This window comes from Coenobita brevimanus, chromosome 8 (genome assembly GCF_032717465.1).
Source record: "Coenobita brevimanus isolate Jiangsu-jjx chromosome 8, ASM3271746v2, whole genome shotgun sequence".
In the NCBI taxonomy this organism is placed as follows: Eukaryota; Metazoa; Arthropoda; class Malacostraca; order Decapoda; family Coenobitidae; genus Coenobita; species Coenobita brevimanus.
Genome location: NC_136961.1, coordinates 45,713,988 through 45,731,378, shown reverse-complemented (window position 1 = coordinate 45,731,378; position 17,391 = coordinate 45,713,988). Strand labels below are relative to the sequence as shown.

The following is a 17,391-nucleotide window of genomic DNA, read 5'->3' as shown; positions in this document are numbered from 1 at the left end:
CGAGATGAATGGCAGGCTGGTGACAGGAAGAGAGCTCCCGTTTCACCAACCCAGGACCTGTTCCTGACCATCTCCCTCTGCTGAACATTATGACTGTTTTCATTAACACAGATGTCAGCATACTCTCATAATACGCCTTCCTTCACCTGTCTACAGCACACTACATGCACATTATATATCACACCTATTTCCATCCCCCTTAGCAACGGCTGCTCCCCGAACTGCACCTCCTTGGTACTCACTTCCTCAGAGTTGTTTCCCCCAAACTTCAACGTACTGCTGTTCAAGTCAAAGATTTTTTTTTTTTTTTTTTTTTTTTCTTTTTTTTTTTTTGAGGAATGAAGGACGCTTGTAATCTGGTGTATGGATTTTTTTTTTTTATTCATTTATTTTTCCTTCCTCTGTTATTCAAAAAAAAAAATACCGCAGAGGCGAATTAGGACCAAATATCCATCGATCCATCCACACACACACACACACACACACACACACACACACACACACACACACACACAAATCTCCGAGTAGGCCTACCTCTGGGATGACCTCTGACGCCGAGTAGCTGAGGAAGATCTCTGAGGGCGGTGTGCGGCCTCGGGTGGGTATGATTCGCCCCACCACCTCTGTCCCTGAGTCACCTGACCCCAGCTTCTCTCGCACCTGGGCAGAGAAACAGATTTAGAGAGAGATTTAGAGATTTAGAGAGAGAGAGAGAGAGAGAGAGAGAGAGAGACTAAGTTCAATACACAGAAGGATAGAAGTGATAGGAAAAGACAGATAGGTGGCTGGAAAATTGCTTGCTGCTGGAAATAAAGCAAGTTCAATCTCAGGCTCGTACTGGATACATTTTGATGATTAAATATTGCCAAAAAAAACTCTCCACAGATTTCCTACACACGCACCAACATGTCGTAAATGTAACTCAGCGAATATACGTAACAGCCCTGAATGAGACACTACAAACATGCATTCGGTATGGTCGGTGGGTACTAGCGTCGATGTGCAGGTGAGTGGTACGTAGGAGGACTGCTGAACGTCAATTGTAAAGCCTACTGGGGTGGTGAAATGGTGTAAGTGTGGTGATGTACTGGTGTGGTGAAAGGATGTCTGGTAATACTGTGGTAGTGAGTTGTAGTAAAATAAAGTGTAGTTTAAGTGCGTTGGAGAGTTAGTGTGGCGAAAAAATGTGGTGCAAGAGTGTTTGGTGAAACGATGTGGCAGAGAGTGTGGTGTATGGTGGTGATGTAAAAGTGTGGTGGTAGGCTGATCTGGTGAAACGGTGAGGTGTTAACATATGGTACTGTGCTAGTGTGGTGAAAGTAAGTGGTGTAAAGCATGATGGTCCATTAGTGTGACAATGAGATGTGGTGCAAGTGTGTGGTGTGGTGAAATGGTGTGGCAGACAATGTGGTGAATATGCAGTATGGTACTTTAGGTGTGGCGAAATAATTTGATATATGAGTGTGGTACGCTAGCGTAATAGAGTATGATGGAAATGTGGTGTGTGGAAATGTAGAGTGTGGTGGAAATGTGGTGTGTGGTGGAAATGAACGGTATGGTGGAAATGTGGTGTGTGGAAAAGTAGAGTGTGGTGGAAATGTGGTGTGTGGAAATGTAGAATGTGGTGGAAATGTGGTGTGTGGAAATGTAGAATGTGGTGGAAATGTGGTGTGTGGAAATGTAGAATGTGGTGGAAATGTGGGTGTAAGGCACAGAGAAAGGTGGATAAACAAAGAGGCACAGAAAGAGTATGACAGATTTTAATGACAGAGGCGTAATTATACAGAAAGAGATTGACAGAGACAATGCAACAGAGATTAAACAATAACACAAGAGACAACGATGCAGAGACAAGACGGGTTCAGAAAGACATACAGACAGAGGTTATATAAACACAGTAATGCAAAGACAGGAGTAGAGAAACACAACGAAAGAGACGGAGCGATAGAAAAACGTGACAGAAAAAGAACGGTAGAGTCACAGAGAGAGAGGTGCAGAGAAAATGAAACAGAGAGGTACAGGAACGGTGTGGTACAGATAGAATGTGACACAGATATACAGAGACAGGGCAATACATACCCCTAAGACGAAGGTGTAATTCCGTCGGGGGTTGAGCCTCTCTCTAAGATACACCAACCCATAGTCCTCCACCGATGTTACAGAGATTACGTCTTTGTCCTGGCCTGGGGGGAAGAGATATAGCGCACGATTAGATACAGACAGACAAAAAGACAGACAGATAGATACATTGATAGGCAGAGATATGGACAGAAAGAAATTGTGCACGATTAGATACATGGAAACGGAGACTGACAGCTAGACAAAGAGAGACAGACAGATAGAAATAGATTGTGAAGGCTAGAGAAAGAGAGAGAGAGAGAGAGAATAAATCACCATCATATGTTAACTAGACAAACTTTTATATCACCAACACAACAACTAATCCTGTCAATAGTTCCTTTAAGATATAATATTAAATTCCTTCAGTACCATGACCGTCCTACTTCATTCTAGCAACAGCCACATAATTTTTTTTTATTTTTCATTTTTTTTCGTAGTAAAGGAATTATGATGGGTTGTCGGTACCACCTTCAGATGCATTTTTCCCCTTGCGTGTGTGTGTGTGTGTGTGTGTGTGTGTGTGTGTGTGTGTGTGTGTGTGTGTGTGTGTGTGAGATGGCTGTTTTCGTATATGTCAGAGTTTTATATATTATATGTTTGAATCGACAAGGTGCCAATATGTGAAACTATTCAATGAAAACACTCAGACTAAAACCTCAAGCATAAGAGTGTGCTGGTAGAATGTTTCTTTATATGCTGTTATTTGTTTCCATCTTGTCGGTTCGTAAGGCTAATGTACACACACACACACACACACACACACACACACACACACACTCTCTCTCTCTCTCTCTCTCTCTCTCTCTTGCATGGCCCGTGAGGTGTGCGCATAACGACTGTGCGTGCGGATAACCCTTTAATAACACTTAACACGACTACAACACCGCGCACGCAGTCGACTATGCTCCCTAACACTTCTTCCTTGGCGATTTATTTTGCTTGTGACTCCCTACTGTCCTCTCCTGTGTTTCATAAATCCTTCCAGTATCGCCATACGCAGCATAAACAACGCACAAAAGATCATCAACCAGCCATATCAAAAAATAAATCGCTAAGGAAAAAGTGTTAGGAAGCTGCCTTACCGACCAAAATACAGGTCAAGGTTATGCATCTGTCGACAGCGATATTTTTCCACTTTTTATACTCCCTTCACTTAAACTTGCCCAAAAATTACCATCTCTCTATCATGAATACGAAGGTATTACTACAGATTAACATTACAATACGCTAGTCACGAAGAAGTGAAGTGGGAAGGATGTGGAGCTGTAGCAATCATATACCACCACTAAGCTACGTGGGGGGGGAAAAAAAAATAAAAATAAAAAAAATAAAAAAAACTAAGCCAAATTAAGATGACATGAACGATAGATTATGCAACTCGTCATTATGGTACTGAAAATTCAAATCACGATAGCGTTTAATAAGGGCAGATATAAAGGGTAATATTTACATGTTTCGTTCACTGTCATACTGTAAGACCCTTGAGAGTGTCTGGATATATTTCTCGAATGTATGTTCACGATATGCGGAGATATACTTAGAACACGTGTCAAGTGTATTCAGGGCACGCAGACTGGATGAGAACATGCGAAGTGTAGGCGATGAAGAAAATAAATGAGAGAGAGAGAGAGAGAGAGAGAGAGAGAGAGAGAGAGAGAGAGGTAAAACAGACATGGAATAAACAAATCTGAAATCAATGAAGTCCTCGCTATTCAGACGTTTTTAATCTCGTCGGGTAAGGAGGCTCCCTAGCACCTCTTCCTTAGCGATTTATTTTTGGATATGGCTGGTTAATATCCTTCTGCACGTCTTTTTATGCAGAGAATGGCGCTATTATAAGGATTCACACAACACAGAATAGGACAGGAATGTGTAACAACCAAAATAAATCGCGTACCAAAAGATGTTACGAACCTTCCTTAACCGACGCCGAGCCCAAAGCTGAATAAAATCATCTGTAGTAGCTATCAAATAAAAATCGCGTACTCAGGCAGAAGGGGTTTAGAGGCTCCCTAGCACATTTTCAGCTACGATTTATTTTATGGGTAACGACTATAATATTTTCTGGCACGTTAACTGTCCTTTAGATATGACTGTGTATAGTATGTCACTGGGAATGCTGCTGAGTTCTTACAGCTTAATGGTTCCTCTTTCTTCCTGTATCCTGTCTCACACTATCATTGCGTGGTAACAAAGGTGGTGATGGTGGTGGTGGTGATGAAGATGATGATGATGATGATGATGATGTGAATAAAAACGACATGATAATAATAATATAACAACAATAGTAGTAGTAGTAATAATGCTAATAATAATAATCATCATCATCATTATCATCATAACAAGTCACTCTGCACATAAAACTCAAAGGTCCAGACGGTATGCAAGTGATGTAAGGCAGGCCCATTAGATGAAATGAATATTGACGATTGTTCAGTCTGCCTCTCTCAGGGTCGTGTGTGTGTGTGTGTGTGTGTGTGTGTGTGTGTGTGTGTGTGTGTGTGTGTGTGTGTGTGTGTGTGTGTGTGTGTGTGTGTGTGTTTGTTTTATGAGAGTCAGGGTAGGAGTTAGGAATCGTACTGTGTGTGTGTGTGTGTGTGTGTGTGTGTGTGTGTGTGTGTGTGTGTGTGTGTGTGTGTGTGTGTGTGTGTGTGTGTGTGTGTGTGTGTGTGTGTGTGTGTGTGTGTGTGTTACGAGGACCATGTAAGAGTTAGGGCAGTGGTAGAGGTAGTCATTACGGGTATTGATGTGGCTCTGCGGGTAAAATGCTACGTAGGGTATGGCAGTGTGGCCAAAAGTGTATGTTGTTTTGGACCTATTAGTAGTGGTGGTCTGTATATATTTCGGTATTATTATTATTATTACTGGCGTCGTGGGAAGCCTAGTAATGAGAACGGCCAGTGTTTACTTTCTTATTGTGTGTGTGTGTGTGTGTGTGTGTGTGTGTGTGTGTGTGTGTGTGTGTGTGTGTGTGTGTGTGTGTGTGTGTGTGTGTGTGTGAGGGGGAGGGGGTGATGAGGGTAAGGAGAGGTGGGAGGAAGGGTAATAGACGAAACGATAGGGGTGGGTGGAATGGATGGGTGAGGTTCTGACTAATGAAGGGGAACGGATATATCAGGAAGGGTGGTATAGTGTGGGTGTAGGGGGTATATCGGGAAGGGTGGTGTGGTGTGGGTGTGAGAGGTGGTGTGGTGTGGGTAGGCAGACTGACACCTCAACAAGGGCGGCCTGAACGTTGCATTGATCACTTCGATTCTCACCTGTCCCGCCCCCCCCACCCTCACCCACACCCCTACCTGCCCACACCACCGTAACATCATCATCATCATCACCTCAACCTGCCCAAACTAGAGCAACCACCGCATCGCCAGGAATTTTTCTCAATCTACGGATGGGATGAAGTAGGATCCATACTACAAGGAAAGAGAAAGTATGAACGTGAAATGCATATCTAGTGAAATATGCCAGATACTCATTGATATATCATTCAAGACCCTGGAATCCTGGCACCCATCTTAGGCCAATAATCACTTAAAAAAAGAAAATGCTTCTTATGTTAGTTACACCGACAATTAAAGTTAAACCCGCTTGACTTACTTCACCTTTAGTTTTTTTAGAAAGAAAAAAAAAAAACGTTCCAGCGAGCTCAGAAAGTCACAATGTACCCATGTTAAAGTCAACGTCATTATATATTAACCGAAGTTGAGATAGTTTCTGAGGCATCTTTTACTTACTTCCACATGATTTTATTTCGGGTTTCAATTTGTAAACAAACCGCGTTCACCCGCGTGCCAAATGGAATATTAAGTCAAATTTCTTCGGTTCGTGTGACTTCCAAGCAAGAAAGCAATACACTACCATTCTGGAGATGTCACTTCAAAATTCACGTGCATGCCTTGCGAAATTCAAGATGATACTGACCCTTAAATTCTCGCACAACACACGACTTACTGAACTGGTAAAATAAAGCGATTTATCTTTGTGCGGAAGATTAGGCCTATGAAAGGGAGCGGAGAAATTCGAGGGCTTAAAATGGTAAATAAAATAAAAGGATGGTGGGTTATATGATGATGATGATTACGATGATGATGATGATGATGACTATACAGTGATAATGATGGTAATGACAACAAACAACACTGATAATGTCCACGCAATAATCCAGATAAAGAATGATCAATTTCCTTAGCTGTACCATTACCCAAACACATTTCTTGCAGCGACATAATACCACCAACAATTCTTGCCTAAAATATTTTACTCTTAACGGCAGAAAATTCCCACAATCATATTAGTCACTTGCATAACCGTCAATATTGCAAGAATTTCAACATTACGCAAAAGGGTGGGCATAGAAAATTGTAAGGGTGCGGCCATTCTGAGAAGCCGGAAGTGTTGCAATGGGAAGACTAACTCGGAAGTCGTCATTATGCAGTACAGTCGCTTTTGTATGAGAGAGAGAGAGAGAGAGAGGAAGTCGTCATTATGCAGTACAGTCGCTTTTGTATGAGAGAGAGAGAGAGAGAGAGAGAGAGAGAGAGAGAGAGAGAGAGATTACGTTCCCCTTGCTTTATGCTCTGAAAAGGAACGAAGCGCTTTGAAATAATGTACAGAAATCCATCTTAATTTCCTTTAAGTGTATTATTATCTATTATATCACTCATTTAGACAAAACAGTATGCCATCATCTGGAATTAAAAGTTATACATAATTACCAGAAATACCTCCCACCTGAGAGAGAGAGAGAGAGAGAGAGAGAGAGAGAGAGAGAGAGAGAGAGAGACAACTGTTAGGTGAGTGGCCTGCGTCCCTGCCAGCATTTTACCTTGAAGAAAATCCCACAGTCACCTCTGGGATCCGAATCAGTGCGCGAAAGGTAGGGTCATCCACAACCCGAATATTCTACTGCTATATTACACGTCGTCTCTCACGGAAGTATGTGGAGAAACTTTATTTTGATGCTCAAGTTTTTCAGCACGATACCTTATTTGTTTTGTAAGTGTTACTACTACTCCATTATGCTCGGCTTCTCCCTCCCCCCCCTCCTTATTCTTCTCTCCCCCCGTTTTTCCCTCTCCTCTCCTCATCTTCCCCTTCTTCTTCTCCCCCCTCTTCTCTTCCCTCTCCTTTCCTCTTTTTCTTCTCTTCTTCCCTCCCCCTTTTTTCTTCTCCTCATCTCTCTTTCTCGTCCTACTCTTCTTCTGTCTTCCAGTATCTATCTTTTTTTCTGTTTCACTTCCCACGGTAAGTCCAGCCTGGTTTTCTTCATAATGTCTCAGAAAATGAAAACAAGTCGCTCTCGCCATCCCTCACGTGAGCAAACAACGAACAAGCAAACAAACAAAGACGTGACGTCACACCCCCTCGCCACCCATCAACTCAGCTCACTCCTGTCCCCAAATGCTCTCTCTCTCTCTCTCTCTCTCTCTCTCATACCCCTTACCCCATCCCCCCCCTCTCTCTCTCTCTCTCTCTCTCTCATACCCCTTACCCCATCCCCCCCCCTCTCTCTCTCTCTCTCTCACACACACACAGACACAGTTTCTATTATCTCGTCCTTACACCTTCTTGGCCTATATACTTTTTCTCACAAATTTTTATCAATAAATCAATGAAATTGCCAATCTACCTATCTATCTATATCAAGTCCATCAACTATCAATCAATCTATCTATCAACGTCGAAATTTATATCAATCCATATTAAAATCACTGCATACATTTTTCCCCGGTGAGTGATAGCCAAAATTAATCCTTCCCAGGCTGGTGAAGTACAAACGGCGAAAAAGTGTCTCAAGGAAGAGTAATGCATGTTAAATTGAAGTGATGTACTGGCGGTGTGTGTGTGTGTGTGTGTGTGTGTGTGTGTGTGTGTGTGTGTGTGTGTGTGTGTGTGTGTGTGTGTGTGTGTGTGAGAGAGAGAGAGAGAGAGAGAGAGAGAGAGAGAGAGAGAGAGGAATGGACAGTATGCTGGCTGATGAATCGTGAATAATTTAGTTCCTTCAATACAACACAGCCGCTTGATGCAACGCGAGTGGGTTGGGTGTACTGGGTAGCTGGTTTGGGTGTACTGGCGTGTGGTTGGTGGTGGTGGTGGTGGTAAGAAGGGGAAGAAGTACGACGAGAAGGAGGAAGAAAATTATGATTATGAAGATTATGATGATGATGGTGATAATTACGATGCTGATGTTGATGATGGTTTATGGCGATTAAAACAAAGATGGTGATGATTATGAAGATGATGGCGGTGGTACGATGAGGATATTTGGCCTAACTGTATCGACACATGGGAAGCTGGGTAGGTAGGAGTGCTGAAGGAGGGATGATGATGATGATGGTGGTGGTGGTGGTGGTGGTGGTGGTGATGATGATGATAATGATGATGATGATGATGATGATGATGGTGGTGGTGGTGATGACGATGATGATGATGATGACAGTGGTGTGAAGGTGTGTTATTTAATTGGTCTGGCTGTATCGTCACGTGGCAGGATGTGTAGCAGTGTTCCAGGAGGGAGGTGAAAGGCACATTTAGTTAGCTGTATTATCATCATTATTGTATAAGCCTACCTCATTCCATTCTAACGTGGGAAATGAGGCTGGGATGATGATGATTATTATTAATATGAGTAGTAGTAGTAGTAGTAGTAGTGTGCTGTTTTTGGTAACGTATCACTCTTAAAATGGAATCACTTCATCCCTGGCTGACCCTCAACCATCCATCCAAGTTTGGTCCAAATCGGATGAAAACTGTTTGACCAATACTACTCTCTTAGAGAGAGAGAGAGAGAGAGAGAGAGAGAGAGAGAGTTAAATCACTCCCTCGCCAACATGTGTGGGTGAACCAAATATGACTAAGAATGACTGTACTGTGCGAGGTGAGGCGAGCTGAGGTGGGTACAATGGGGCAGGGCGGGAGGCAATTAGTGCGGCCACAGGTGAGGCAGGTAAGGCGGCCAGGTGAGGGACAGGGGTCGATACTGGCTTTATACTCACTACACATCACCCACACAGAGAATTTCCACCCCGTTAAGCCTTAGTATGACGCCAGAATACATCACTTACATCCAACAGGCTCAAAGGAGAGCTGTAAGTAATGGTCGTTAGCGTTATCATCACATTTAATATCATTTTAGTTTAAGAGAGATGAATGTAAATAATGGCTGCCAGTGTCATCGTCCTCATCAGTATCATTTTGGGGCAGAAGGCCAATCTAATTCTCTGGTAGCACATTAACTGATAGGAAAAACCCTCCTGAGTGCTGGAATCATTGTACTGTACGTAGGGTAAGGTGTTCACTCCGCACTTCACTACACTATCAACTAACATAGGACATCGATATGGGTCAAAAGGAGGCAAGGGTAAAGATAATACTGGATGAGAACTAGAACAATACTACATCGATATTGTAACAGTGGATTTTAGGGGAACAGTTCATCAGCATCATCAGCATCCAACCATTTTTTTCTCGCCTGCATGTGGGATGAGGCACGGTTCAGAAGGCAAGGAAAAGAATACGATAGTGGAGAGAAAGAGAGAGAGAGAGAGAGAGAGAGAGAGAGAGAAAGAGAGAGAGAGAGAGAAATCCCCGAAAGCTAAATGGACCTGTGAATAAAGCCAAAAACATGAAAAATACATGCATCACCTACCATGGACATCAAAGACCAGAGGGCCATTGGGCTGGGCGTTGTAAGCACGGAGTCTGTAGATTAACTTATTAGGTTCCGTATCCCATGGTAGCCGAAGAGCCGACATCTTATCCGCCTCGTAGAAGAGTGGGACGGCTGCCGCTATCGGAAGGATCGTGACCGCAGTCGCCACCACCGCCGCCCACACCGCCACCGCCACCCACCCCAGCCGCCCGAGACGCCGCCGCCGCTCGGGTGGCGGCGGCGGCGGCAGTGGCGGCCTGGGCGGGTGGCGGGCTGGTCGTCGCGTCATCAAGTGGGCGGGAGCCGGAGTTTGGCGGGCCGATGCTCACACCCGCCACCACCTACACCAACACAACATTTTGTTATAAGTATGGATACATTTTTGTTGCCTGAGGACACATCGCAACATCCAATCCTCAGTTATATACAGTGTGTTCAGAAATTATACAACCCTACAACAAAATGAATATGTAAGGTGCAGGGGGAGACCGAGGATGAGATGTGTGTACAAAGAACTACAAAGGAAAACAAACTGACAGACCTGTTTGTCCTTCAATGATTATTTGGAACAGGGAAGGCTATACCTAACAAAACTATTCTATCAGCAAACGACAAGAACAGACAAGCAGGTGGGATGGGGTGAGGAGGTATGAAAGGGAGGTCTGACGTGGAGATAAGGCAGCCTGATGGCGAAAAACAGAGGGGCATGGAGGCGATTCATCTGTAACACCCCTTTCCGGGATTAAGGGATCTGGCTATATAGATAATTCAGTGTATGGTGTGGTCTGATACACTGCCAGTTCACTGCTACCAACAGAAGCACATATCATCCATGGTGGCTGTTTGCTTATAAAACTTCAGATTAGCCACTTTAAGGGGGGAAAAAACAGCTAAACTTTACCTTGCACGCTACACCTAAAAATTTAAATATCTATCTATCTATCTACACATACAGATACAGATTGGTTGATAGATAAAATTGATAGGTAATTTCTGGACACGCTTCTTGTCTATTACAACATGATACCTTCTAGATCTCAAGAGATGTAATTAATGTGCATCATATAATTAAGAATTATCGCTCAAAATAAATCAGTTATTATCACTAACCTTAATTAATTCCTTTATAATTATTTCATATACTTATAAATACAGCCAGTTAATTGTTGGCACTCACCTTTACACTGGACTAGTTACAGTCTTACAACTATCACTTATTATTACACCCAGTTGTACTCTTAATATCACTTCAGGGATTAATATTATCTTCTGTAATACTTTTCTCTCTTTCGGTAATGTACTCTCAATCACTAACTTAATCCAGTGTTAGACTAGACACTTTAATCTCTCACTTTCTGTCTTTAACTTTCTCACTTTCTCTCCGTAACTTTCTACCTCAATCTTACTTATAAAAATCGCCTCTATACTTATAAGCCAGTGATCTTTCCTCTACTCCAACCCGTATATCAAAAATAAAGTTACTTAATCACTTCTAAATCAGTTGTCTACACTACTATCACATACTTCTTAAACTAGGCAGTCGGCACCTTTGTATGTGTATTTTCTGAGTATATATTCTTCTTCCATATTTTCCTTATTCTTTTCTCGTGGGATTCGGAGCTTTGTACTTTCAATTCATCACAGTCGAGCACATTTTTGCAGTGTTTTTTTCCTACAAGTTATGGGTAAGAAAAAGTCTCCTCGTGTATAACCCTTAAGTGGAAATAAGATTGGGTTAGTAAAGTGGTGTAAAATAATGCAGAATGTTTAGTATAAAAAAAAACCAAAGGATGAGAAGGATAAAAGAAGAAGACTGACACGAACACTTTAACTTCCATCTCTCTCTCTCTCTCTCTCTCTCTCTCTCTCTCTCTCTCTGCGCGCACGCGTGTATATGTTTGTAAGAAAGGGAGGGGGGGGGGGAGGCTCACAGAAATGGAAATACGAAAGTAAAATCATCTCTAACTCCACCTTCATCTATTACCTCTCCAACTCTCTAACGCAAAAGTTAATCAATGTTCTAAGTCTTTCCCATACATGACTTGTTTCCTCCTGCTTACGACCTCCTGTCTTTTGAACTCTTCTGAACAGAATGTGAGCCATGTTCTCTATATTGCATTTACTTTGGTGCTCCGGGTGATTCTGAGTGACTAAAAATTCTGGACGATGGTATACAGCTCTGCATTAATGAGAGATAAAATTTGGTGTATCTAGTAATTCTTAGTACCTTCAAATTTATGCAAATGCTATACAGTTTTCATTCAATGAAGATTAAAACCAAATATATTATCTGAAATACAACAAGGAAATGCTGCGAAAGACGAGCCTTGTTTTGTAAAGAGAAACAGCAAGGATACCAACATATTTGTGTGCATGTATGTGTGTACAAAATGACGATCGTGTGTGTGTGTGTGTGTGTGTGTGTGTGTGTGTGTGTGTGTGTGTGTGTGTGTGTGTGTGTGTGTGTGTGTGTGTGTAAACTCAACTAACTTCCCATAATTCATTGTACCTCATTAAGATCACCATCGCTCCTGGAAACTGCCGCCCATAAACACTATCATCCAGACTCTTATATTTACTGATAAATGTCTTCCATTTATTTAACCTGAGATCCAACTGTTACACAAACAAAAGCCCGCTCATACATATGCATGCATACATACAGGACACACATGCATATACAACTCTTAAACCTGCTTTAAACACACACACACACACACACACACACACACACACACACACACAAAACCATTCAGTATTATTACTCTTACACTCGTACTCAAATGAAACGAATGAAAACACTAAATGAAAAATGAATGTACTGCAGAAATGGTCTTGCAATCTTACCATACACGTCCAAGAACGAGTTAAAATGGGCAAGAGTTTAGTAGCATCAAGAAATACTACTTTAAGCACGAGTTATAAGGGGCAAGAGTTTCGTAAGATCGAGAAATACCACTTTATCATTGGGGAAATGACCCGCCGCCACCCAGTTCAGAAGTAATCTGATAAGAGGGACATGTTGTGGAGTCTCATGCGTTTGAGGTTATGATTGTAAATGGCGCTGTCTATTTTTGGAGGTAGAAATGATATTGTAACGGTAATAATGTTATTGCTATTACTATTATTATTATTATTACTACTACTACTACTACTACTTCTATCATCACCATTATTATTATCATTATTATTATTATTATTATTATTATTATTATTATTATTATTATTATTATTATCAGTGGCGATTTAATTGACAGTACACTCTGATATATTCTAGTAAACTACCTAAATATTAACAACCTTCACATCAACAGCATGAAAATATATACTGATATTCACTACGTAAAATCCTTTATATCACCAAGGACGAGATACTCCTTAAACCACCCAGAAAACTAACCCTACGAGCAAACTATCCTCTATCCATCACCAGTACCCATTATCCTTACTCATTAACGACCAATCGCCTCTCAATGACCTCAATTCCCCCCTGCACAAGGCTCATTATTCATCATTACCACTCCCGTCTCTACTAATCGACTCCCATGACTAATATCTAACAAGGGCCATTATTTGTTATCAGTGAGTTAAGCTAGGTTAGTTTATCGCTGCTGGGTGACACGAACTGAATGACAGATAGATAGATAGATAGATAGATAGACAGACAGATATAGACATGGATAAGTAAAGACAGACAGACACATACAATAGATGAGCAGATCGATGAGAGAGAGAGAGAGAGAGAGAGAGAGAGAGAGAGAGAGAGAGAACCATACCAACCAAGAAATAAACAGGATCAAATTAATCTTACTCTCTATAGGAATTTCAACCTTATGTCCACCCTTTCATTCATCTTGTACAATTAGCCGCAAAAGTCCTGTCCCCTCTCCTGTCTTTCTGACACAGGAGGCTTCGTAACACCTCCTCTTCAGCGATTTATTTTGCATATTTATAACACTCTTTTATGCTATTAATATTCGCCTTAACATGCAGACAGTTCCCATCAGTAACAAACAAGAGGATACTGAGGTGTAATAATCAGAATAAATCGCTAGGGCAGAGGTGCTAAGAAATCTACAAGGACACTTGGAACACGACCACGATCTTCAAAGGCCATGAAAAAACAAGCAGGAGAGGCTACAGGACTTCACACACACACACACACACACACACACACACACACACACACACACACGAAAAAATTAAAAAGGTTAGCACAGCATGTATGATTTCAATAGAACATTAGAGTTTCAACTGATCTACGGTGAAATTGTATGAGCAGGCACACTGGTTTCAATCACAGCAATACAGTCACTTTACAAGCACAGCACACTAACACAGCACAGTAAGGGCCGCACGTCTACAAAGCACTGTTCCCAAGACAAAACAACACTCCTCTTTTTTGTCTTTTTATCGCACACATTTTGAGATCTTTAATTATTTAGTTCTTTTCCCTCAACAGATATCCTCGTTATGGGTTAATAAGCTTTCTGTTATCTGGACTCCCTATGTATTCCAACACAGCACGGTATGTTCCAACAGCATTTCCAAATCAAAACAAAACCCCCATGTCAACACAGCATCGAAAGTCAACAGACACGTCAAGATATTACTTCCACTAACCTAGCACCGTAAGACAGCACAGTACTTCCACGTTAAGATAATACTACCACTTCACCGAGCACCATAATCCAACACCACTATATTTTTAAACAGCACTCCCACATAACAGCACCCGCACAGCACCGTATATCGATAAACCACTTCCACCTATCACCAAACCACGTCCATATATGCAGAAGCCACACTCCACCAGCCCCCATCCCTTCACACAGCCTGGTTCCACCACTCCACCCTCATCATCGGATTATCCCGTCTTATCTCCGGCATCCCCACGGTACCATTCACGACACTAAGGGCGTCGGAGTGCCAGCTAACCCCTTCAACCCCACGACGTCTTAGTTCCAGTCTATTTTTGCTATGTAGACGATTTTATTCAGCTTAGGATAGACTTTTCGAACGGTAGGGAGTTTGATATAGCCTTCATTTACATCTCTCTTATTTGGGGTGACGTGATTTTTTTCTTTCATTCTACAGTTTATTTCTCCTCATTCTATTCTTTCTATACAGTTATACTCAGTTTTAGGTAGACTTTTAGAACTACTGGGTTTCAATACAGCTTCCATAAACCCCTTCACAGCAAGAAGTCTCCCCTCGGTTTACTAATCTCGTCTAGAGTGGATTTTTCACGTGACGGAACTGGGTCACTCGTGCAACTTGAATAATATATCGTGGTTCCGTGAAATATCAGCCTTAGTTATGAGGGAGGAATGAGTCTCCTTGGTTACTAATTATATCCACCCTCCAATATGAGTACATCTGGCCATCAATGAGCTGACAGCGTTAAGGTGGAAATAGGTGTGTATATATCCGTGGTGTAAATATCCGTGTTGCACCGCGTGTCCCCCCCACCCTCTCACCTCGCACGGTATCGGATAACTGAGTGCCCGGACGGAGTGAGTGGGCAGAGTAGCGACGGGCCGCTGGGGGAGGGAGGGACAGGGAAGGGGAGTAGCAGGGGACGGGTGGATAACTGGAGGGGGACGGGCAGGGTGGATGAAAGGGAAAAGGGGAGGGGGGCACGTGAGTGAGAGGGGAAAAGGGACAGATGGATGAGGGAATGTGGAAAAAGGGTAAGAAGAGAGTGATGGGGAAGGGAAAGGTAAGAGACTGGTAGACACAGATGAAGTGAGAATGTTGTGAGTAGAGGAATAGGGATGAGAGACTGCTGAAGAAGTACGAAGGGGAAGGGGGAAATGGGGAGAAGGGGAAGAGGAAGGGTGGATGAGAGGCAGAGGAGGGAGACAGGCTAGTAAATTAAGGACAGAAAAAGGAACAGGGGACAAGAAGGGATGGTAGGGACAGGGGGATGGACTTACTGAGGAGGCAGGGGTGTCGAAAGAGATGTAGGTAAGGGAAGCAGTCACGTGGTGGGAAAGAAATTAGAGGTGACAGGGAGGAGGGATGTAAATGGAGATGGAAGGTGATGAGAACATAGTGAATTATGGGGAACGATAATAGTGCACAGGGATGGAAGTCTGTCGCAATGGGTGGTGAAGGCGCGATCGGTGGGAAGGACAGTCAGAGATAGCGTGTACACTGAAATCGGTGGCTAAAACATCACACACACACACACACACACACACACACACACACACACACACAAATCGAAATAATGAGAACGAAAATGGGAGACAGGAAGGGCTGGATGTCGGTAGAGTAAGTGTAAAAACAGCAAAAAAGTAGAAAAGGCGATGTAGTTACAAAATAAAAAGAAAACTCGAGGCAAAGGGAATACTAAATAAAAGTTAAGGAATAGGGGGAAATACTGGAGAAACTGGTGGGTAAATGGTGGGTGTTGGTAAATGCAAAAAGTGTACCAAAGGACTGAGGAGGCGAGGGGATATGGTGACAGGGCAAATGTTCAGGGCAAGGTGAGGTGAAGGAAACAAAGGCTGAAACATGAGGAAAGGTAATGGTGGGCAGGGGAGGTGATGGAGAGTGCTGGATGCTGGTAGGACAGGTGTGTATGGAAAGGGATAGAAAAGCGGTTATAGGAAGGGGTGTGGTGAGACAAAAAGTTCCGTGATATGAGGCAGAGAGAACACTGATACACGAGGAAAGGTATGAGGGAGAAGACTGGAACTATTTAAGAGTAGTGTGTGTGTGTGTGTGTGTGTGTGTGTGTGTGTGTGTGTGTGTGTGTGTGTGTGTGTGTGTGTGTGTGTGTGTGTGTGTGTGTGTGTGTGTGTGTGTGTGTGTGTGTGTGTGTGTGTGTGTGTGTGTGTGTGTGTGTGTGTGTGTGTGTGTGTGTGTGTGTGTGTGTGTGTGTGTGTGTGTGTGTGTGTGTGTGTGTGTGTGTGTTTTGAATAAGTGTAAAGTCATGTATCAGACAGAAAAGGAGGGGATATGGTGACAGAGAAAGTGAAAATGGAGATGTGAGGTGAAGAGAACACTAACGTACAAGAAAGAATAATGGATGGAAGACTAAAGACGCTGGTGGAGGAAGGGTGGGCATGGAGGTTGAAGTCTTACCCCGGAGGAAAGTGAAGAGATGGGCGGTGGCGAGGTCATAGTGACATAAACTATGCTAATGGAGATGTATAAGGTGAAACGAATAAACAGACTTTTACGAGGAACGATAATGGAAGACAGGAGAGTGTGGGGGTGGAGGTAAATGTCATAAGGTGAAGGAAAAGGTAGAGGTGGGTGTTGAGGACATTACGTGGCTGAAAGTGTAGATGATGATGTTACGTCACCATGTCAACAAACACTAGAATTCGGGGAAAGGTGATGAATGCGAGACTGGAGAAGGTTGTTAGAGATGGGTTAAGAGTGGTGTTGTGAAGGTTTGTGTGGAGGTAAGTGATAATGGACATAGCGAAGCAGATAATGCTGATGGAGATGGGAGAGTCAAGAGCTAACAGTGGAATTCCGAGAAGGGCTGAGGACAGGAAGAGGAGGGAGAGTGGGCACCTGGGACTGACTGTAATGGAGGGAGGGGGTTGGGAAGGCAAGGACTGTATTCTGGTAGACATAAGGGACTCTAGCACTTCTTC

The 17,391-nt window shown here is 42.8% G+C and overlaps 1 protein-coding gene across 1 annotated transcript in view; it reads right to left on the bottom strand.

Annotated features, from left to right (window-relative positions):
* Positions 1-10,061, bottom strand: part of LOC145408486 (uncharacterized) — a 96,312-nt gene extending 86,251 nt beyond the window's left edge. Inside the window, exons 1-3 of the mRNA XM_080279222.1 lie at positions 9,770-10,061; positions 2,076-2,183; positions 535-638 (exon numbers count right to left, since the gene is read on the bottom strand). Of these exons, the coding sequence (XP_080135348.1) occupies positions 535-638; positions 2,076-2,183; positions 9,770-10,061 (504 nt within the window). The remainder of the gene's footprint in view (positions 1-534; positions 639-2,075; positions 2,184-9,769) is intronic.
* Between the last annotated feature and the right edge of the window lie 7,330 nt (positions 10,062-17,391).